This window comes from Enhydra lutris, unplaced genomic scaffold, assembly GCF_002288905.1.
Source record: "Enhydra lutris kenyoni isolate GAN:26980312 unplaced genomic scaffold, ASM228890v2 scaffoldscaffold56, whole genome shotgun sequence".
In the NCBI taxonomy this organism is placed as follows: domain Eukaryota; kingdom Metazoa; phylum Chordata; class Mammalia; order Carnivora; family Mustelidae; genus Enhydra; species Enhydra lutris.
Window position 1 is genome coordinate 1590547 of NW_019154140.1, and position 22793 is coordinate 1613339.

At 36.4% G+C, this 22793-nt stretch overlaps 1 protein-coding gene across 7 annotated transcripts in view; it reads left to right on the top strand.

Moving 5' to 3' along the window:
* LOC111157922 (periphilin 1) overlaps window positions 1-22793 on the top strand; it is a 155913-nt gene that overhangs the window by 45214 nt on the left and 87906 nt on the right. For 5 of the 7 annotated variants that reach the window (XM_022519663.1, XM_022519658.1, XM_022519661.1 and 2 more), the window contains 3 exons: window positions 10415-10626; window positions 19970-20026; window positions 22441-22520. In XM_022519663.1, the coding sequence (XP_022375371.1) occupies window positions 10415-10626; window positions 19970-20026; window positions 22441-22520 (349 nt within the window). The remainder of the gene's footprint in view (window positions 1-10414; window positions 10627-19969; window positions 20027-22440; window positions 22521-22793) is intronic. The other 2 variants (XM_022519662.1, XM_022519666.1) reach the window with 1 other exon arrangement.

Consider the following 22793-nt stretch of genomic DNA (forward strand, 5'->3'; position numbering starts at 1 on the left):
GCTGCCTTCGGCTCAGGTCATGATCTCAGGGTCCTGGGATTGAGTCCCGCATCAGGCTCTCTGCTCAGCGGGGAGCCTGCTTCCCTCTCTCTCTCTCTGCCTGCCTCTCTGTCTACTGGTGATCTCTGTCAAATAAATAAATAAAATCTTTAAAAAAAATTAAAAAAATAAAAAAAAATTTAAAAAAAAGATTGAAAATAGAGTAGTCAATACATTATTTGATTGTGTAATTTGAATGTTTAGGAAGTTTGAGGAAATTGTAATACTTGATATTATATGTGTTATAAAGAAATATTTAAAAATGGACAGGTAGTTACAAGAAAGCTCTAGGATGTTTCTGTGTATTTCTCAAACTGATAGATGAAACCTCTGACTGTATACATGTGTGTATGTGTGTCTGTCTTGGGATTTCTGAACTTTGGCACTATTGGCATTTTGGGCTGGATAGTTCTTTATTGTGGGGGGCTGTCCTGTGTATTATAGGATGTGTAGCAGCATCCCTAACCTCTACCCAGTAGAATCTCGTAGTGCTTCCCCATGTTTGACAGGCAAACACGTCTTCAGACGTTGCCACATGTCCCCTGGGGAGCAAAATCCCCCTACTTTGAGAACCAGTACTATAATAAAGATCCTCATTAATACACTCCTTTTTTATTTTGGGGTATATGTTAAGTATTTTTCATTTTTATAACTTGGAAAAGCCAGGTGTTTACATTTAGAGTATCAGAATCTCAGAGCAATAACGGTAGCTATGCTAATCACAGGAGTACAGGTAAGCATGAGCGACCTCTTTCTGTTGGTTGCTTTTCCTCTGATGTGTATAATAAAACTACTTAATTATTAGGGAGAGTACTAGCCACTCAGATTTCTTAGTGAGTTGGAAGGTTGATGTTAGGGGGAAATAATATAAGAGGGGAAGGGAGCATTAAGCAATGGAAGATAAATTATCTTTTTACAATCTCAAAGGAGAGAATGTTGACAAATCAAGGGAAATTTGTAGTTATATAAGTTGGCCCTAATAAAGGGATTTACTTAATAATTGTGAAACGTTTGGTTTTTCACTTGAATAGGAACTGTAAATGAAAGAAAAAAGCTTGAAAGCTAATTTCTTATTAAATAAAAATGAGGGTTTTTTTTTTAAGATTTTATTTATTTGACAGAGAGATCACAAGTAGGCAAAGAGGCAGGCAGAGAGGAAGCAGGCCCCCCGCTGAGCAGAGAGCCCAGATGCAGGGCTCAATCCCAGGACTCTGGGATCATGATCTGAGCTGAAGGCAGAGGCTTTAACCCACTGAGCCACCCAGACGCCCCTAAAAATGAGTTTTAAGAGTTTCCATCATAGGGGCATCTGGCTGACTCAGGAGAACATGAGACTCTTGATCTTGGAGTCAAGATTCAAGCCCCGTGTTGCAGGTAGACTTTACCTAAAGAAAAAAAAGTATTTCCATTATAAAAGTAGTACAATCACATTATAGACAAGACCTGAAAGAAAGGAAAAAAAATTCCTACAGAATTTACTAGGCAGAAGTTTATTAATGAAAGCATTCTTGATTGAGTTATATGCTTTGAAAACTCATTGCATTCTCTCATCAGTTACTGTGCCAAAGAATTAAAAATAATATATGAAAGGGTTTTGTTTAGGTGTAAGGTTAAGATACAAGGTTGTTCAGTTTGCCCTTGCCATACTGTCTTAATTAAAAAGAAAAAACTCTGCCTTTGAATATCTATTCTTAATCTAGGTTTATCATAAATTATAGTGGAAGACAAAAATTTAAGAAAATTAGGACTCATTTGTTTTAGAAAACTAACATCATGTGTTCTAGTACCTTATGGTATCTAAAGAGTACCCACCATTATTCATGGTGACTGTTGTGGACCTCTGTGAGGAAAAGAAAATTAAATGAAAAGTAATAAACATTAAAACACCCTTCTTATTTATGAATTAGTGGATTTTTCCAATAATTGCTTCTTTTTCTCCCCTCAGAGATTGAAACTGTCATGGTTGATGTTTGAAACCAAGCACAGACTACCTTAAACAGGTGTTAATACCAAGAAAATGAAAGAAACCAAAATACTCTGCAGCATTTTGTGACGTTAGATTGAGCCTAGAAAAAGCCAGATTTGTACAGACATACGGAGAAGGAGAGAAAAAGGAAACTTGTTAATGAAGATAAGAAAGGCATTCTGACAGTCAGAAAAGTATGATACTTCCAGTTCTATCTAGTATTTGCTCTCTGTGTGGACTTTGGAAGTTTAGCCCTGTTATGTGAACTAGAGTAGTGTTTTCCATTTTTAGGACCATCAAATCACTAGCAGTTTCTAGCCCAACCCAAATTGTTTATTATTCATGAGGAAGCTTATGTGTCTGTTTGCCCTTATTTTCACTACCAGATGGGATCATTTGCCTATTTGTTTGGGAAAACTTAAAAGAACAGGTTATACCTTAAATACTTAGTTAGTGATGTGATACCTGGCCTTGTTTTGTCTTCCATTATCTTCATACCCTTCACCACCTTTTTATTGGTATGTTCATGTTATTCAGTTTTGTCAGCATGCATTAAATTATGAAAACATTAATATTTAAGGCTTTGCCGTTGGGATTGGGATTTCCCCTCTTTATTGGAAATTTGCTTTAAATCCAATTATAATTTTTAACTTTATAACGCTTTTTAGCGTGAAGTTTAAAACTTGTTATTTTGATACAAAATAGACTGAAAATTACTTAGTTTTTTTTCTCTTGAGACGTCTTTCCCTTTTGTGCCTTCCAAACATTGAGCTTTTAACCAACCCAAATTTATCATGATACGTATTATAAGATCATTCTTCTCTCTAAATTGTCTCTGAGTTGGGCAAACTGTTTAAAACTTGAGGATCCATGTGTTTGGGGGAAGGTTAAAAATGAGATCACAGATAACAAAATGATCAAAACCTTAAACTGTAATAATAGATACCATTCATTGCAAAGTTGCTGTGTTCAGAGAAGTTAGGAAAGTGAAGCTGGGAGAGGTTGAGTAAATTAAGGGCAAAAGCCCATATAAATGCAGATGAACTAACTTTTGAATCTATATCTGCCTGTAGGGAATGCTCTTAGAAGTGGCACTATAAATAAATATGTTTGATTTTATTAAACTCCGTGTTTCTGAAAGTTATTTACCCATAGAATCCCTCCTTGGATTTTGTGGTGAGATGAAAAATACCAACATTATATGGATTAGTATTTTTTGGAACATGTTTTGAGAAAAGTTTTTTTTTTTTTTAAAGATTTTATTTATTTGACAGAGATCACAAGTAGGCAGAGAGGCAGGCAGAGAGAGAGGGGAAAGCTGAGGGCCATAAAGCCGAGCAGAGAGCCCGATGCGGGGCTGGATCCCAGGACCCTGGGATCATGACCTGAGCTGAAGGCAGAGGCTTAAACCCACTGAGCCGCCCAGGCGCCCCGAGAAAAGTTTTTTATTATGAAGTCAGGTCTCTGGTAAAAAAAAGAAGGTAAAAATCAGCTAAAATATATTCTTCTATCATGGTATAATTGCTTTCCAAAATACAGCTTCTAAAGTGCAAAATTTTAAGATATGGGCAAGGGATAGATAGGTTGGAAAAAAATCCCCATCCCTTTGTGTTCTGTGAGAAATATGACTCTATAAGTAATCTCTTTATTTTCTATTAGATTGTTTGAAATCTTTCTGGAGGTTTGTAATCATTTAGATCAGGGCTTGGTAAACTACAGCCCCTGGGTCAAATCCAACTGTTTTTTTTGGTAAGTTTATTGGAATACAGCCAGGCACATTTGTTTACTTATTGTCTATGGCTGCTGTTGTGCTCTGGTGGAGTGTTGAGAAGTTGTGTTGAAGACCATATAGCTAAGGTCTCAAGTATTACTTGGCTCTTTACAGCAAGTGTTTGTTGACCCCCAGTGTGGTCTTCTGCTTCCTTTTCACTTTATATATGCTTCATCTCTGTGTACTCTGTGAACTTCATAGCTGAAGTTCTTGAAATTGAACTATCTGCATTTCATCTTCTGTAAAGGAAATTCCTTGGGAAGTCAAGTTGAAGTGTTGTTCTAGAGGTTGTATTATTATGAGTAGGTTTTAAACCCTGCCAATATGCAAAATTCCATAGTTTTGCTTTTCTGAAGAATGAAACTATTAAGCAGTTACATTGGCATACATAGCTGTTTTTTGCTGCAAACCTTTATTGATTTGATAGAAATCATAGTGAATTAATGCTGTCAGTAGGAGTAGCTAACATCTGTTGAGTGTTGTGTACCAGGCCCTGTTCTAAGCACTTTACATATATTATCCCATTTACTCCTTGCAACAGCTCTGTGAGGTAGGTAGTATTATCCCCACTTTATAGATGAGGAAATGAAGGCATAGGGAGGTTAAGTAACTTGCTTAAATAAAGATAATAGTTTCTTTGGAACTGTCTTTCAGTACTTAAGCAGCTAGTTCATGAGGGCCTTAACATGCCCTAACCCCCTCTCGTTCCTCTAGTAGGTGATACTTCTGTTAAGCCCTATATACAGGGCTAATATTTGAAACTTTGGTGCTTTATAATTCTGTGAACTGTAAGAAGGCCCTCTGATTCATCATTATGCCCTTCCCATTGACATATACTCTTACAGGGCAGTTAGTCTGATCAATATATACATATACATCAGATATCTTCATAACCTTGTTCTTTGTGAGGTTCCATTTCTTTTATCATATCTCTGCTCATATATCACCTTCTCAGAAAGGTCCTCCCTGACCATGTTATCTGAAATAGCCTCCTTCATATCCACCTTACTTGATATTACTTACCACTCAGAAATGTTTTATGTATAGGCTCTTTTTCCATTAGAATATAAGCCTGGGGCAAGGACTTCATCTTTTCACTTCAAAATAGGTAGATTTATTTTCTACCATTGTTTGCATCCCTTTTCTGTAACTGGAACCTAACTGCCCTCCCAGCTTACTTGCCTCCTAATTCCTTGATTTGTCAGATGAGTTCTGGGCTTACTTCTTGCTACCTCCAACAGGTCACTGTACCATTGTCATCTTTGAATGTCCCATTTATTCCACTCTGTCCTCACCTTTGTATTCTCTGATAAATTTTTTCTTCCTTGATGATTGTAATTTCTGGCTCACAATCTTCTCCATCCCTCTCCCTCCAGATTTGATGATACTTTTTTTTTTTTTTTGGTCAAAGAGTGTTTATTTAAAATGAAGTTAAAACTTTTTTCATGGGAGAAAGATTGAATTAAACCTTACACAGAAGTAAAAGTTTAATACAACATTAAAAAGAGATATTTCCTGTTAATTGGAAGAAATTGTATGATTTTGTCAATAAAGAAGACAAAGTATATCTACTTTCCCTAACTTGACACTCAGGAATTAAGATGAATTTTCCATGTCTGAAAAGAGGTTAGAATTTCTGCAGACAGAGTTCAGTACATTAGGAGGATATATCCAGTGGGCTGAATTGTTCTGAAAGTTTCTCAGCAGAATCCATAGAATAGTATCTACCCACAAAATGGGTGGCAGCAGGCAGTTGATGATACTTTTTTTTTTTTTTAAAGATTTTATTTATTTCAGAGGGAGAGAACACGAGCAGGGCGAGGAGCAGAGGGAGAAGCAAACTTCCTGATGAGCAGGGAGCCCAATGTGGGGCTCGATTCCTGGACCCCGGGATCATGACCTCATTAACCAACTGAGCCACCCAGGCGCCCTTTTTATTTCTTATTTCTCATTTACTTGTATCATCAAATAAACCCTTTCCCTCAAAGTATTGTTCCAGTTTTCTCCCTTCCTTCCTCTGCCAAACTCTTTTGGAACAAAGGAGAAAACTAATGACTCAACTCCTTTAGTAGATATATCTTGATTTTTTACAATCTGCTTTGACTTCCAAAGTTTTTTTTTTTTTTTTTTTTTTTTTAAAGATTTTATTTATTTGACAGAGAGAGATCACAAGTGGGCAGAGAGGCAAACAGAGAGAGAGAGGAGGAAGCAGGCTCCCCGCGGAGCAGAGAGCCCGATGTGGGACTCGATCCCAGGACCTCTGAGATCATGACCTGAGCTGAAGGCAGAGGCTCAACCCACTGAGCCACCCAGGTGCCCCTGACTTCCAAAGTTTTATTGGACAGCCCATTCCCTGGTCAGATAACTCCTAAGTCACTAAATGCAGAGATCTCTTCCAGCCTATGTAGTATATGATAATAACTTTCCTTTACCCTTTAAAACTTCTCTCCCTTTGCTTTTTAGTCAATGCTTTTTAGAGTTTTCACTCTTCTGACTACTTATATTTTTGTTCACATCAATACCCTTTAAACCTCCTCTGCTTTTTCTTGAAACGTGGACTGTGCTAACCATGGGAGCTGGTAGCCAAAGTTCTATTTGAGATATGGCCAGTTCAGTCTGAGATATTCTCTTAGTATATAATACACACTGGGATTTTTGAGATTTAAGATGAAAAAGAAAGAATATAAAATATTTCACTAAATTTTATTTTTATTTATTTTTTAGATTTTGTTTTCCTTTTTTTAAAGATTTGGGGTCCTGGGCAGGGTTACATCCCATTCCATACAGCCTTCCACCATTTATGGACCCCTTCCCACTCTTTATCTTCTCTCTTGGAACAACCCAGATTCCTCATTTCCTGACTAACAGCTTGTCAGTCCTTTTTAATTTTTTTATTTTTAATTTAAATTCAGTTAATTAATACATACTGTATTATTGGTTTCAGAAGTAGAGGTTAGTGATTCATCAGTCTTCTATAATATCCAGTGCTCATTACATCACATGCCCTCCTTAATGTCTGTCACCCAGGTATCCCATCCCTCCACCTCTCTCCCCTTTAGCAACCCTCAGGTTGTTTCGTATGATTGAGTCTCTTATGGCTTGTCTCCCTCTCTGGATTCATCTTACTTTATTTTTTCCTCTCTTCCCTTATGATTGTCTGTTTTGTTTTTTAAATTCCACATATCAGTGAGATCATATGATAATTGTCTTTCTCTGATTCTCACTAAATTTTAAAATATTGGTTATGTGTTGATAGTATTTTATATATATTGGGTTATAAAAATATTTGCTGAAATTAGTTTCACCTGTTTCTCTATTTTTTTTATTTTTATTTTTTTAAGGATTTGTTTTTTAAGATTTTATTTTATTTATTTGACAGACAGAGATCACAAGTAGGCAGAGATACAGGGAGAGAGGGGGGGAAGCTGGCTCCCTGCTGAGCAGAGAGCCCGATGCAGGGCTCGATCCCAGGACCCCGAGATCATGACCCGAGCCGAAGGCAGAGGCTTAACCCACTGAGCCACCCAGGCGCCCCTATTTTTATTTTTTAAAGATTTTATTTACTTGAAAGAGAGAGAAAGGGCATGAGTCAGGGGGCAAGAAGGGCAGAGGGAGAGGTAGAAGCAGGTTCCCTGCTGGGTAGGGAGCCTAATCTGGGGCTTGATTCCAGGATCCTTGGGATCATGACTGGAGCCGAAGGCAGACACTTAACTGGCTGAGCCATCCAGGTACCCGATTCTCCTTTTAAATACAGTTGTTACATCTGTGGCTTGGTTATATTTCTGTACAACAATGTTGATCTAAATTTTATCTTTTTTTTTTTTAAAGGTCCTCCAGATCACTTTTCCATCTAATATAAATTTCTCTTCTGAATTGCAGTACCAGCTTTCTGGAATATTTACTCCCCTTGGCACTCTGTCCCCCATCCCCCAACATATTAAGCTTCTTTAGAACCAGGGTAATTCTGCAGTGTCTTTCATGTATTGGGATATAGAGATAAAAGAAATATTAAAAATATATACATATACAACTAACATGAATAAATGAGGTGTCTGGTATTACCACTTTATCAGAGGATACTTAAAAGTAGACGATGCTGATTGTGATGTTTTTGCTCAGCTTGATGGGAAATATGAGGGATTGATGTGAAAGAGAGGAGAGACCTTACTCTACTCTGAGATATTAAAAATCTGTCATGTACTTCCCCCAAGTATATTTGGTCACCCCAGGCCACTCTGATGGTTCCGAACTATGCTATTGTGAGTTTGCTGCCATCTGGTGTCAGGATTAGGAAACTGTAGTTCATTACTTTGTCTCCTCCCCTACCCCTGCCTCCTGCTGGAGACAGTAGGCAGTCTTTCCTGGGCATGTGGGCCTGCCACTCTTCTTCATCACCTAGATAAGTTATCAGTAAGAGCTCATTTAATTTCAGTGTAGGAAATCTTTATTCTCCTTCTTACAGCAGTCTTTTCTTTGGCTTCCCTGAGAACTTACTAGTTTCCCTCATGTTTCTGTGGCTCTTCTGTTTTATTCTCAGATAGCCCATTTCTCTTCCAATGTAATTTTTTAGTCCTACATTCTGGGCCCGACCCAAGGCTTTAAATACTGCCTAGTTCTAGAACAATTTATAGTTATAGCCAAAAAATCTCCTCTAATCTTGTCACCGATGTGTCTAATTGCCTACTAACTGGCTGTTATGTGAGCATCTCAAACTTAACATGTTCAAATCTGAATGTGGATCTCCTACCCCACCTCACTTTCTCAAATCTGTTTTTCTCATTTCAGTAATTCATCATGCCAGAATTCTTGGAATCATCTTGGAATCCCTGCCTCTTATACACATTAGTCAGACATTCACCATTTCCTGTTGAGTCTATAAAGATGTACTCTTGTGCGTGTTCAAGTGCTCCCCTTTTCTGTCCTTATCTAAGCTACCACTGTCTCTTATCTGCATGAGTAAGCTCCTAGTTAGTCTCCTTGTGTACACTCTTGACTGCATTCACGTGTTTTATGTTAATTTGTTTAAAATCCGCCTCTTCTAGCCTGAGAAGTCCATGATGGGGGAGTGACTGCATGTATTTGGTTTATCATTGGGTCCTCAACCCCTGGTACAGTTCCTAAGACTCATGTGACACATATGTAGCCACTTGGCTGTCAGTGATGTTGATATGGCTTCTGTAGTTTTGCTCATTGAGCTTGACTGCATTAGAATTTTTCAAATACTTTATTTTGGCATTAGTATTTTGTCTGAGTTCATTTATCATAAATGAGTTTTAGCTGTTTTCTAATTTGGTCCAGAGAATCGTAATTGTATCTGTACGGACAATATATTTTGGGTATTAATCTGCTAAAGGCTACTTTTATATTAGGGACTGCTGATCAATATGCTGAAATTTTCTGAGCATTTGAAATTTCATGTCATTCTCTTACTACTCTTCTTTCTAAAATGCAATGTTCCTTAATTTTAATGTGGAAATAAACTCGCTAAATCTTCAATTAAAACCTGTTTGATGCTAGGTGTTCCTTTAAATGGAGGCTCAGGTCTTGATAGTTTCATTTGATAACTTTGGTTTGCTTTGATATTTTAAAGTTGGTTTTGCTTTATAAAGTTTTACTCTGGATTTTCTTTCTACATTGAGTTGATGATATTGCTTAATAAGGAAATTTAATTTGTAAAAGTAGAGGTGATTTATTAAAAGCTGATGGTTAGAGATAAGCAACAATTTGTACACTAACAATGCAAACTCAAGAGAACAAGGACGTAATAGGTATATACCAGGGTTTCTTAGTCCTGGCATTACTAACATTTTGGGTTAGATAGTTTTTTGATGTATACTTGTATCAGACTTGGCCTAGGGATTGTAGGGTTTTAGTGGCATCCCTGTTCCCTACCCACCAACAGCAACCCCTCCTCTCAAGTTGTGACAACAAAAAAAAATGTAGACACTGCTAAATTGGAACACGGGAAGCAAAATCAAAGGAGTTAACTTCCTATTAACCAACAGTGTATACTGTGCTTAAAAGTGGATAAGACTCCATGAAATATCTCACTTGGGAAATCTTTGGTATTTTCTAGATGTCTGAGAGTATGGTAGCTATGTAGAATATTGTTAACGGCAAACGGAAGTGGAGACTGTGTGGTTGTATTTTTTACATCATAACATTTCTGTGTTTGCTTAAAATAAAGTAACTTTTGCTCTTAACCACCTGGTTCTACCCCCAAACTGAAAAACATGTATGCATTCTAAACATATATCACTGATAAGGTTTTATTTTGTAGACTGACATCAGAAGTTAGGTGACAGGGTGCCTGGGTAGCCCACTCAGTTAAGCATCTGACTCTTGGTTTTACCTCAGGTCATGATCTCATGTTGTGAGATCAAGCCGCACATTGGGCTCCGCACTCAGCGCAGTCTGCTTCAGATTCTCTCCCTCTCCCTTTGCTTCTCCCCCTGCAAGTGTATTCTCTCCCACTCTACAAAAAAAAAAAAAAAAAAAAAAAAAAGTTCGGTGGTAGTAAAAAAAAGGGGGGGTGTGAACCAAGATTACAACATAAAGAGCTTATAATCAGATCTTTTGCCATTTGTATTGTGTATATAAGTTACAAGATATAATTTTTTTTTTTTTTCTCTTCAAAGGGACATGAGAGATGGCTTTAGAAGAAAAAGTCTCTATTCTTCCCATTACACAAGAGACCGGTCTCCTCATAAAAGAGATACTCCTTTTATCAGAGAATCACCTGTAGGTCGAAAGGATTCTCCACACAGCAGGTCTGGATCCAGTGTCAGTAGTAGAAGCTACTCTCCAGAAAGAAGCAAAACATACTCTTTCCATCAATCTCAACATAGAAGTATGTATTTTTAAGACTTCTCTTATAACTTCTACTAATGAGAATGTACTGATTCAGATTGTCTTATAGGAGTTATAAGATATTTTTTAACGTTTTATTTTGAAAATTTTGAAACCTACAGAAAAGTAGCAAGAATAATAAAATGAATACCGCACACACATTTTTTTGGGAACCATTTCACGTTGCAGTCCACATTGACATTTTATTTCTCTCAGCATAGAAGAGGTGTGTTTATAATCATGTTGGAAAGTTATACACTCTTGTATTTTTTGCTAGTTCCTAGGCTAGTCCATCCTCTTTCATCTTCTGTCACTAGAAGATATCTGTCTATCCATCCATCCATCTATATTTGGTAGTATATTTTTCATGAAAAGTATCAGTGATTTCCCCTAAATATAAGGTATACAGCCTTACAGATTTTAGAGCTAAAAACCTACTTTAGATTCATTTTTTTCCAACCTCCAATTTGTTTTTGTTGTTTTTTAATTTGGAGTACCTAGACATGAAGGGCATTCTGTGCCATTGTAGCATGTCATTCTGGCTGAGTTGCTTTGTATGTGTTGGAATAAATAAATGAAGCAACTTACTTTCTAGATCATCTGTTTTAGTTTTCTGGACTCCACTACTTGCAGTTGAGCTCATTCACAAACATTTTTTCGTGTCTTCTTAACTTTGATAGAAGAATCGTCATAAATAAGTTAACATGGCACGAGCAGGTCAAGGTGAGAGAGATTCTCACTCTGATAGAAGAACGCATCATGGAGGAAATCAACATTGGGGCTCATTGGGGGCCCTTCCTTTTTTTTTTTTTTTTTTTTTAATATTTATTTGACAGAGAGATCATAAGTAGGCAGAGAGGCAGGTAGAGAGAGGGGGGAAGCAGGCTCCTCGCTGAGCAGAGAGCCCGATGCGGGGCTTGATCCCAGGACCCTGAGATCATGACCTGAGCCAAAGGCAGAGGCTTAACCCACTGAGGCACCCAGGCTTGGGGCTCTTCTTTTATTTTCAGATTTCTACAAGTATCTTCTAGGTAGAGCAAATTACATAAGCCAAGATACAGATACCAGAAAAGTCAAGGATATTTCTTTTTCTTTGCTTTTTAACTTCCTTCCTATTAACTGTTTCTCCAAATAATAAGTTTAGTTTATGTTGTTTAATAGCATAATGTTTAATAGCAGTTTATTAGTTTAATAGCATTTGCTTCCTGCATGTTAGGAGTAATGGAAGATCATTTCAAATCATTAGATTGTCTCCATTTTAGCTGTTGCTGGATTCCAGTATTTAACGAACATTTATCAATTTTTTGCTGTTTTCAGAGCTAGGTAGAGTGGGGCTTCCAAAAAACATACTTTTGGATACATGGGTATGAATGGTCAATACAGGAGGTAAGAGTGTCACTTGAAGTAGATTTAAAACAAACATAATCTTTTATATATGCCTAATTGCTTAAAATAAGCATATAGTTCCAGGAACTGAAAGCTTTACTGTGGAGTTCAGGGTCTACAGTTTGGTATTTTCTCCGTTGTTTTACTTCCTCTTCCTCCCTCTCCCCTTTCAGGATAAATAACATCTGAGTTCTAATGCACTTCACATGCACAGACATAAATATTTGCTAGACATCTTCTAAGAAGATACTTTTTTTTTTTATGTATATGACTTAATCCAAATCTACTGATTTGATTAGGAGGAGGAGTATCTTTGGAAACTGATTATGAAGGCTTTTGAACAAAACATGAGTAAAATGGCAGCTTAAGATTCTTGCTTGATATGTGAATCAAGCAATTGTAGTGAATGTGTTACTTTAGACAGTTGTTAGTGAATTTGTCATATTCTTTCTATTTCTCCTCTGAAATAGATTTTTAGGGAGGCATTTTCTCTCTGCTTTCGCCTGGTAGTTAGTGGTCAGAACTTTAAAATCTTGAGATGGAGGGGCGCCTCGGTGGCTCAGCGGGTTAGGCCGCTGCCTTCGGCTCAGGTCATGATCTCAGGGTCCTGGGATCGAGTCCCATGTCCGGCTCTCTGCTCAGCAGGGAACCTGCTTCCTCCCCTCTCTCTGCCTCTCTGCCTGCTTGTGATCTCTGTCAGATAAATAAATAAAATTAAAAAAAAAATCTTTAAAATCTTGAGATGGAATGTAGAGGAACCATATGTGCTGCTCCTGTATTAGGGTCTCTAGCAGACTTTCCCCTTTGAGGCCTAGTACCTTTACTATCTGGAGTGATAAAAAGATAATGGAGAAAGCTGGGAGACTAAAATATGGTGCAGATTTAGTGAAAGAGTATACAACTTTGGTAACACCTTTATGGTTTTATATATATATATATTTTTTTTTTCTTTTTTTTTTAAAGTCCTTGAGCTTTGAAAGTGAAGTTCTTTAATCAAGAAAAAAGTTTGTTCCAGGAAAACAGTCTTTACAAGTTATGTGGGTTTATTACTTACCTGTTTGGGCTAAGCTATTTAAATGTTTTTCTATACTCGTTTTGTGTAAATAGTTTTCAGAATAGTTACAAAAAATCATTTGTAAAAACTTAATGGAGGTCTTATTTTAAACAATAATTGAAAAAAGTAATTGTTATGTTACATATTTGTGATACCAGTTCTTTTTTAATCTAAATGTCACAGATAATGATGGCACCTTGCTTTTCTTCAAAGAAGAACTGAGAAACAGGGTCCTTAAATTATTAGTCATTTAAATTGGGTTAATTAGTAACAGTGTGTTAATTTAGTTTTTAAAGTGTATATTGAAATTTTGTCAGATTTTAAATGTTTCTATAAATAACAGGTAAAAATAATTTCCTTTCTCTCCTTATGCCCTCATTTTGCTAAGTTTGACGTTTAATTTTTTGCTTTTTGTTCACACTTTTTCAGCATAATTTTAATTTAATAATCACTAGTAGTTTGGCCATCGTAACCACTGAAGGACTAATTCTTCATAATTCTTCTGTGCATTTAATAATATCTCTTATGTGATTATTAGCCACAAAATGATTTTTACTACTTTTTATCTCTACTTATTTCCCATTTTGTGCTTACATCCACATACATATGTCTACATGTGTATTTTATTAAATTTCTTCTACTTAGCCTTTTGAGTTAATCCTGTGAACCTTGTACTGCTTTAGACTAATTATCTCCTAAATCAAAATGTTATTTTTGTTCTGTGCTTTATAAGAATTTTCTGCCTATAGCTTAACTGGACTAACCTGTTCATAGTTGTCATTGTAGTAATCACTGTATTATTATTTTTGGTTCCTTTTTGTTGTCCATGTTTACACGTAAGTCCTAGCTAACCTCATTGCCTTTCCCTTTGTTTATTATGATACTGTTCTAGTTAAAATTGTTGTATGTATACCTTGTATATTTCTACTTGAAGTTTATTTTTATTCCTATTAATCTAACTAAATTTCTCCCCATTTGTCAACTGTCTCTCAGATATTTTCCATTCCTCCTCTTTCTCAATTGAATCTCATTGTTTTCCTATCTTACTCTTTTGTTTAGGATAATAGTACTAATAGTGACACAGAAATCACTAAGTTCAGTCTCCCATACCCTGAGATTCTTTGTTAAAAATACTTCCTGTGATAAATTTACTATTATCACAGTCCAGTCCTTCCATCTTTGTATAGTTCATTTTTTATAAAACAATTAAAATCTTTTCCTGTAACATTTCTGTAAGACTAATTATTTATCTTAGAGCCATAAAAATGTTTCACCTTTTATGTATTTGAAGAGTACCATCATAATCCTCTTGGTTTTTAACCCCTTGGTTTAAATATATTTAGTTCCTTCAGCTATTCTTTTTGTTTGACATGTTTTCAGTACTTTGCTTCCCTATTTTCTTTCTGTTCCTTTTAAGTTGTGATGCCAGAAGCTAACTTTTATTTTATCAGCCACATTGTATCACTGGCCCTTCCTGAGACTGTAGACAGTTGAACCTAAGCCATTTTCATATGTGTTTTTATTAAACAAAATGCCCTTCAGCTGGTACTTTTTTCAGCCTTTACTCAAGCAGTTGCTTGAGTGTAGTTTATACATTAAAAGAAATCTAACCATGCTAAATTTTATCTAATTAACTTTGGCTTATTATTCTCTTCTATAGAGGTCTTAAAATCTCATTGAGTGATCTTGTATACTTGGAGCAGATAAAAATAGCTTTGTTTCATTGGCAAAGGAAATATGCTTTGTGTTTTGTATTAGTCATTAATAATTGAGTAGCATACAGCCAAATATAGAAACCTCTAGAGACCTCTGTCTGGGGACCTCAGCCATTTATCTGTGTTGTTTTCAACCAGTTGTGATCCCCTATCTTCTCTTCCTTTTCTCTTGAGGATTTCATGGAACACTTTGTTAGGTACTTTCTTAAAACTCTGAAGTTAGAAAGCATTTCCTTATCAAAACAGTGACATAAAGATTGCCTTGCATGTTTTGTAATTTCGTTGTGGCTCCAAGGGATGATTATTTAAATACATAGAAACTACCTCTTTGTTAATTACTTTTAAATCTTTGTCTATGATTAATGTCAAATTCATCACTATGCTTATACATTAATTAGGCTGTGTAACATTTTGTAGAATTTTAAAAATGTCGTTACTACAGAAGATTTGCAAGTTTATTGTTTTGGTTGGTTTGTTAAATTTGTTAAATTTGTTATATTTTTCTATAGTTCTTACTTTGGGCCCAGCATCCCTTTATTTTCTTGATATCAGCAGCCATTATTAGGTATATTTATTTCATTCTATATAAGTCTATTTATACTTATGGTAATGTTAAAGGATTACTTTTCATTAATGTTTAGTCCTTTTTAAGGCATATCTACTAAAATAACTGAAAATGTACAAGAATTAAAAACACATTTTGAGAAGAGCATATTTGGAAGATAGACTCCGTTATTGAACTTCTGTGTAATGGGAAAAGAGATCTTAAGACCTCCGTGAATATATTTGGAAGTCCACATGACTTTCTTTGGATGATAGCTGAAATTCCAGTAAGTTTAATGGTTTAATTATACCTTTGAAAAGAAGGCTTCTTTGGTGCTGGTTTAGAATGGCAATGATAATAGAAGTCAGAGCATGGATATTTTAGGCAGTAGGAAGAGATAATAAGCCCATTCTCTTGGTGACTGAATTACCATAGCATTTCTTGGTTTGAAAGTCACTGTATTTGTGTAGTGAACAAGGTCTTTTAATCATCAAAGATATATTTCACATAAATGGTTTGCCAAGCAAGACAGATCCAGTCTTTGCCTTCTGAGTCTGAGGTCTGGTTAGGGAGACAAACCAGACATTCTATAGGATTAGATATGTTATGTGGTATCTGAAGGATGAGTAGAAGTTGGTGGAAGGATGTAGGTGGAACAGGATTATTGGGATGAGCTGTATCATGTGAAGAGATCCTGAGCTATAATTTTGTATTTTCCTAGATCTTGGACTGTAGTTGATTAGTTTAATGTGCTGTTGAATTCTATTTTACAATATTTTGTTCTTATTTCATATATTTCATATATTGTTCTTATCTATTGTTTACTCACAAGAAAGCTTTGGCTGTGAGTTTCGTGGGTGAACTGAGGAATACAGTTAACGGCTTTTCTGGCATCAGAATGGTTGAGATTCTAAATATGTAATCAGTTAATGATATTTCCATATGTGTAGGCATTTATAGCAACCCTGCTTAGGGAGTTAGTATGATCTGTCAGTACCACACATTCAGAATACGTAGTCAGTATGTTTTACTTAGATATTTAAAAGCAAGCCCATGTGGTTTTACCCTGATGTATTAAAAGGAGAGTTCTATTTAGAAGTTCACTTCCAAATATTCATGGTTAGTACACCTTTACTTCAGGTTGTTATATTGCTAACCTCCTAAAAATGATTGTTTTGGAGAAGACATGGCACAAGCTTTCTGTACCCTTTATCTGTTATTTTTTTTTTCTTGTTGGTTTTTTGGTGTCTGTACCATAAGAGCATTTCTTGTGTGTCCTTTCCATCTTTGCTTTCATACCTTCTTAACCAATAGGTCTCTGGGAAATCATGTTCTTCCTAACCAAGAGCCCCAAATTTGCATATCTTTATCCATGATCCAGAAAAAATAAATTCTTTCCTTAGCATCTCTGTAGCCACCACATCTTCATTTGTTCATATCTTAATTTCTCTTCCAAAGCTTCAGCTATCAAAGGAGACCTGATGTCTTACCTGTGCTGTGAAGTTTGTTTACTCATAGGCTTTCATTCAGAGGTGTCTGTTTTGTCCCTGTATGTTAGGCACTGTACCAAGAATTGTCCCTAACTCACTCTTCTCTGATGATGATTTTAATATTTTTTTCTGGTAGTGTCCTTTGTTCTTACATGGGTTATCAACCATTATAACACTTGATAGGCTTGGATTAGTCTAGTTCTTTTCATCATTACTTCCTCAGGAAAACCATATTTTCAGGAAGAAGGTATATTTCTGAAATTTTACTCTATTCAGAGAGTCATCAAATATTGTTGATATTGGTATCAGCAATTCTAATCAAAGAGTCACTAAATACTGTTAAATTCTTATAATACTTCCAAATGTTCTTGAATATTAAACTGCTTCTCCAGCTTTGATACCGCCTCAATGGGAAGAACTTTTTACCTGATCTATGGGACCAATGTTCCTTTTCATCTTCTTCTTCCCCATTTATTCTTGTACTCACTAGTATGTTGACTTGGATTTCAGTTTTAGTACTGCCGCTATCAGAACTTTCCTTTCCTGGTTTCTCTCTTTCAGTCTAATATGAAGTTCATTTTTTTTAACGTGTTACAGCAACGGTGTTGAGCCCTTTGGCCCTGCTGTCAAGCAGGGAGTTACTGTCTGCTTCGTAAGAGCACGTATGGGGTGAGTTTAAAGTAATGTCTCAATAGCTAAGGAGTAGCACCCTACTAGTTAAAAGTATAAAGGTATGAATGAAAGAAGTGGATTTAAGAGACATTTGTATTCATAATGTTGGTTGGAGCCATGTAAGAATCGCAAGTGAGGATAAAAACAAGGTTAGGAGTAAAACTTAGGCAACAATAACCAACAAAGAGGAAAGAGAAAGGTATAGTTAAGAACATGGAGGAGGGGGGCGCCTGGGTGGCTCAGTGGATTAAGCCGCTGCCTTCGGCTCAGGTCGTGATCTCAGTGTCCTGGGATCGAGCCCCCCGTCGGGCTCTTTGCTCAGAGGGGAGCCTGCTTCTCTCTCTCTCTCTCTCTCTCTCTCTGCCTACTTGTGATCTCTCTCTCTGTCAAATAAATAAATAAAATCTTAAAAAAAAAAAAAAACATGGAGGAGGACAAACGAAGTACAAAGGCATGAAAACCAAATGGCAGAATGTTAAGAAAACTTTTTTATTTTTAAAAAATAATCTATGCCCAGTGTGGGGATTGAACTCATGACCCCAAGATCAAGAGTTGTATGCTCTGCTAACTAAGCCAGCCATGTGCCCCAAGAAAAACTTGTTTTTAAATCATTAAAATGCTATAATGGAGGATAGTTTCAATTCATTTTAATATAAACAGATCATTAATTAGTTTTTAATATAATCAGATCATTGGAAACTCTAAGATGAAGAGTTTAAGTATGGTGGGATTGTTTCCATTATCTCGTGTGTGTTAAAAAATAAAAACCCCTAAAACTTAGAGGGTTAATATAAACACTTATTTAGGAATCTGCAATTTGAGCTGGGTTCAGCTGGGTGGTTTTATTGGTCCATTAAGATATTATTAAATAGCTTAGCCCTGTTTTTTATGGGTAGGAATCTGTACTTAAGTGTAGTAATTCCTGCAATATCTCTGAAATTTGGTATTGAAATCAATAAACAGTACCAGTAGTGCGCTGGTAAACTAACTCTTTAGGAGAACAACACATGATTTCTGGCATTTGCCATGGAGTGAATACTACCGTAATGACTGATCTCAGGTTACTGATGTGGAGTGACTTGGAGTTTGGAAGAGATGCGGGCAAGTCACTCTCATCAACTAATATGAGCCATCCTGATTCCAGACACTCTTGGGAAATACCAGTGTTCTCATTTCTTGATCTACAAAGAATGGGAGACAAGTTACAAAATAAACATGTGGTAAACCAGGAGTAAGTAAATGGGTAAGGAATTTTTTTGTGAAAGATACGTGAAAGTAAAAGAATAAATGCCAATGTGAAGGCTCTGAACTGTTGTTGAGATGAATAAGGATTTGGCTAAAACAAAGAGAAGTGTTTAGTAATAGATAAAAACAGGTCAGCTCTGCTCAGGAGAAACAAAAATTGTCTTGATAACAGAGAGATCAGTGACCCAGGGGAGAAGGTTATTACATCTTTAACAACATTCTTACAGAACAAGGACGGTAATATTTGCATATTTCTTGAAATATATTTTTTTCTTGAAATATTTTTTTAATGCAGGGTGGTTGCTAATAGTGCCAAAACAGTCCTCAGGGGGAAAAAAGTAGAATTGGCAATTTGGGATCTCTATAGGAAAATTTGAAGTGTTAAGGAGTGTTCTTATTGGAAAGATATCTATTAGTATATTTAATTAAACTACTTAAAGAGTTAAGTACACATGTGTCACTAAGAGTTTACAGGTAAGGAAGCTAACAAAATCTTTACAAGATTGTAAATATGGGACAATTAGAGATTCTAGCAAGACAGTAGTTGTGGATTTGTTTATAAAGAAAATCCATATATGAGAGAGTTTATATAAAAAGTAGCAAGATTTTTTAAACAAAGCAAGATTTAGTAAAGGGTTACTTTTGAGAGCAAGTCAGAATGACTCCTTGCAGATAGCTACTGCAAGCCTAGGGAACAGATGGTATACCATGAAAATTTTACCAGTATTCCTTTTGATTTCTAGTGATGATTCATCTTTCTTTCTTGATTGTGTGTGTGTGTGTGTGTGTGTGTGTGCGTGTGCGCGCGTGCGTCTGTGTGCGCCCGCGCATGTATGATTCTTGAACCAATCCTTTGCTGACTTCATGAAGATTAGAATAGGTGCTTAAAGTGATGAGTAAGACCTGATCCTTACCTTCAACTTTTGGTGTCTTATATGATCCTTTTCTCATTCCTTTCTGCTCCTGTTGTCTATGGTTAGCCTAATCTTAACACTTCGTTGTTGTTGGACCCAATTAGCTTCTAATCTTAGAAACAAAATTTTCTCCTGTTCTGTGATTACTCTTGAGTGGTGGTTGCTCAGGCATCCTGATTTGAAGGCAGGGTAGGAAAGAGTTTAGGGTCACCAGCAAATGCTCAGAAGTTCATGTTCTTATCAATCCTACTTCTGGGTTCTTCTCTTGTCACTCCTGGGCACAGAGGTGATGGTGTTAATTCCTTCTTGCCCACCTTTCCCTAGAGTCCATCCGTGCTGGTGCCTCCTACAAACGGCAGAATGAAGGAAATCCAGAAAGAGGTGAGTTTTGAGCTAGATTTTGATTTGGGATTGTGAAGGGGTGGGGGACTTGAATTGATAGAGATTACAGAAATGGGAAAAGTGTGTACCTGCTCCATTAGTCTTTAGTTGGAACCAGAGTTTAATAGTAGTAGATCCAGGTATTAGGATTGTGAGTTGCTTGTCTGGTCAGGAATAGCCACCTCAAAGGAGATTGAGATTTGTAGAACAAACAAATCATTGTCGGGCCTGGACAACAGTAGGATCAGGCGATTTCTTTTTACCTTCTCTGTGCTCTTTCTGCTGCCATCTGTAGCGTCCTTTTTCTTTATCCTTTGCTTCTTGCCTGTCCCTGCCCTTCATGCAACAGGTATATATGAATATATGTGGATATATGATATACTACCTGCTCTACCCTTCAGTAGTCCTTTGCTTCTGCACACTGAGGAATCTGCTTGATTTAGCCCTTATGCAGCTAAAATTGGGAAAGATTCTAAAACTACATTTGGTGCACTATACTTGACATACCTGTAGTGCTGATGTGTTTGTGTCAGATTTTGCTAAGTAAGAGATTAACAGCTGCTTATTCTGTGTCTAGCTGCTATGTGTTGCGATTGAGCCTGTAATTATGCCTTTAATTAGCATAGTTCAGTGTGCTGATTGGTTGAGCTCCTCACTTTTTTTTTTTTTTAAGGAATTGCTTATCTGAATAGAATGGGGAGGTCCCTGTATCCTAAAGGTAGAAAAATAATTTATCTTTTCACCTAATTTTTGAGTACTTATTCTTTTCTTAAAGGACTTGAGCAGGGTAGGCTCTGGATATTCAGAAATAAGCTATGATACTTGCACTTCTAGGAGCTTTTGTTGGAGTGGAATAGACTGACACTGTCACAATATGATGTGGAATTTGCCATATGTAACAGATACTGTAGGAATAACTAAATAAACCATGTTCTTAGTCATTTTGGGATGTAGTATTGCTTGGTATCTTACTTTTGATTTTTAAGGTCTACCAAGAACTTTTAAACTTACTTACTGTGAAAGCCTCTTAATGATGCAAGTTAAAAGACTTGAAGGTTATGTCTTTTTATGAGACTGTTGGAGTTTCAGAGGTAGAATATTGTGCCCAGAGCAACCTTGGTACTATTGACAATTGAGGTTAGATAATTCTTTGTTTTGGGAAGCTGTCATGTGCATTTATAGGGGGTTTGAGCAACATCCCTAGCCTCCCCTTACTGTGTGCCAGTGGTGCTTTCCCACTTGGTGATAATGGAAAGCATCTACATGCGTTGCCTGATCTCCCTGAAGAGGTGAGAGGAGCATCTGTAGAAAGGCTTTCCAGGTCTGCAGGCCATTTGATAGAGCTGATACTCACTATTGCCCTACATGGTCAGAAGCCTTGAGGCTCTAGGCTTTTGCTAGCAATCTTGACCACAGCAGGAAGAGCTTCAGAGGCTTTTTGACAGAAGCTGGCTTTGCTTCAGTTTCAAGGTGTTTTATGTCTGCTTTTGCCCTTGACTGCTTTCTTGGCCATAACCCACTGGCTAGTGTTGACCAGCTTCTATGTCAATCCAAACTTGGTGCCACCTTCTCCTTTTCTCTGTAATTTAATTTTGTTAGTTTTTTTTAAGCAATTAAGAGTAGAGGATTTATATTTGACACATACAGATAATTTAATGAAATGTTTTTCTATCAGTAACTACTCAGTTATTTTTATGATTATATTTAACTAAAACAATTTTCTGTGTTGAACTTACTAAAGTAGTATTTAAATCTAATCTTTGGCTTAAGTTTCTGTAACAGTGGTATGCGTATAGCACTGCATTAGTGTCTGTAGTGACTAAAGATAAGGGTTAGTGACTATCTCACACAGACTTACTTTTAACCATTTAACAAATATTTGGGTACTTACTCATACCAGGCATTAGGTTAGCACTCTAATTATAGTTTTCTAGTTTTTATTTTTATTTTTTAGACTAAGTATTTCAGGAATATCTGCTAGATTTCCTACATGCCCCTTGCTTTGAGCTATTGTTTAATTAGCTAGTTTTCTTTGTGGTATTTATATAATAACTACTTTTGAAAATTTATTGTGATAAGTTAAAAGTTAGCTTTTAGGAAGGAGGATGCAGCATTTATGATTTTAGTCTTTTCCCGTTCTTGAGGTCTCAGTGGTTCTGTGTTTGGTAATTGGCATTTATGTGGCCTAGAATGGCACATACGATGTCCATTGGTTCTAGGTTACTTGGAATTTTTTATGGTACATTGCCTCTGAGAAACATAGGTAGATTTAGATACTAAAGGATTTACTTTAGTGATGAAGACTTCAGTACTAAAATAAGTGTATGATACCCTCCTCATTTATTTATTTGCAGAATCCCTCTAAACTGAAAACAAATGAGCTAGAAAATTGCATTTTATATTTTCTTGTATAGGTAAAGAGAGACCTGTTCAGTCTTTGAAAACATCAAGAGACACTTCACCCTCAAGTTCTTCAGCAGTTCCTTCATCAAAGGTTTGTTATATCTTTAAAATCAATTTAAAGAGGAATCACAAAGTAAAGGAGATGCACCGTGAGGTACAAATAATGTTATTCTTTACTGTCAAACCAAATGAAGGTAACTTGCTTCATTTAAAAACTTAAATCATGGGGTGCCTGGGTGGCTCAGTCAGTAAAGCGTCTGACTCTTGGTTTTGGCTTAGGTCATGATCTCATGGGTCAAGGGATCGAGCCCCGAATAGGGCTCTGTGCTCAGCAGGGAGTCTGCTTGAAGATTCTCTCCCTGCC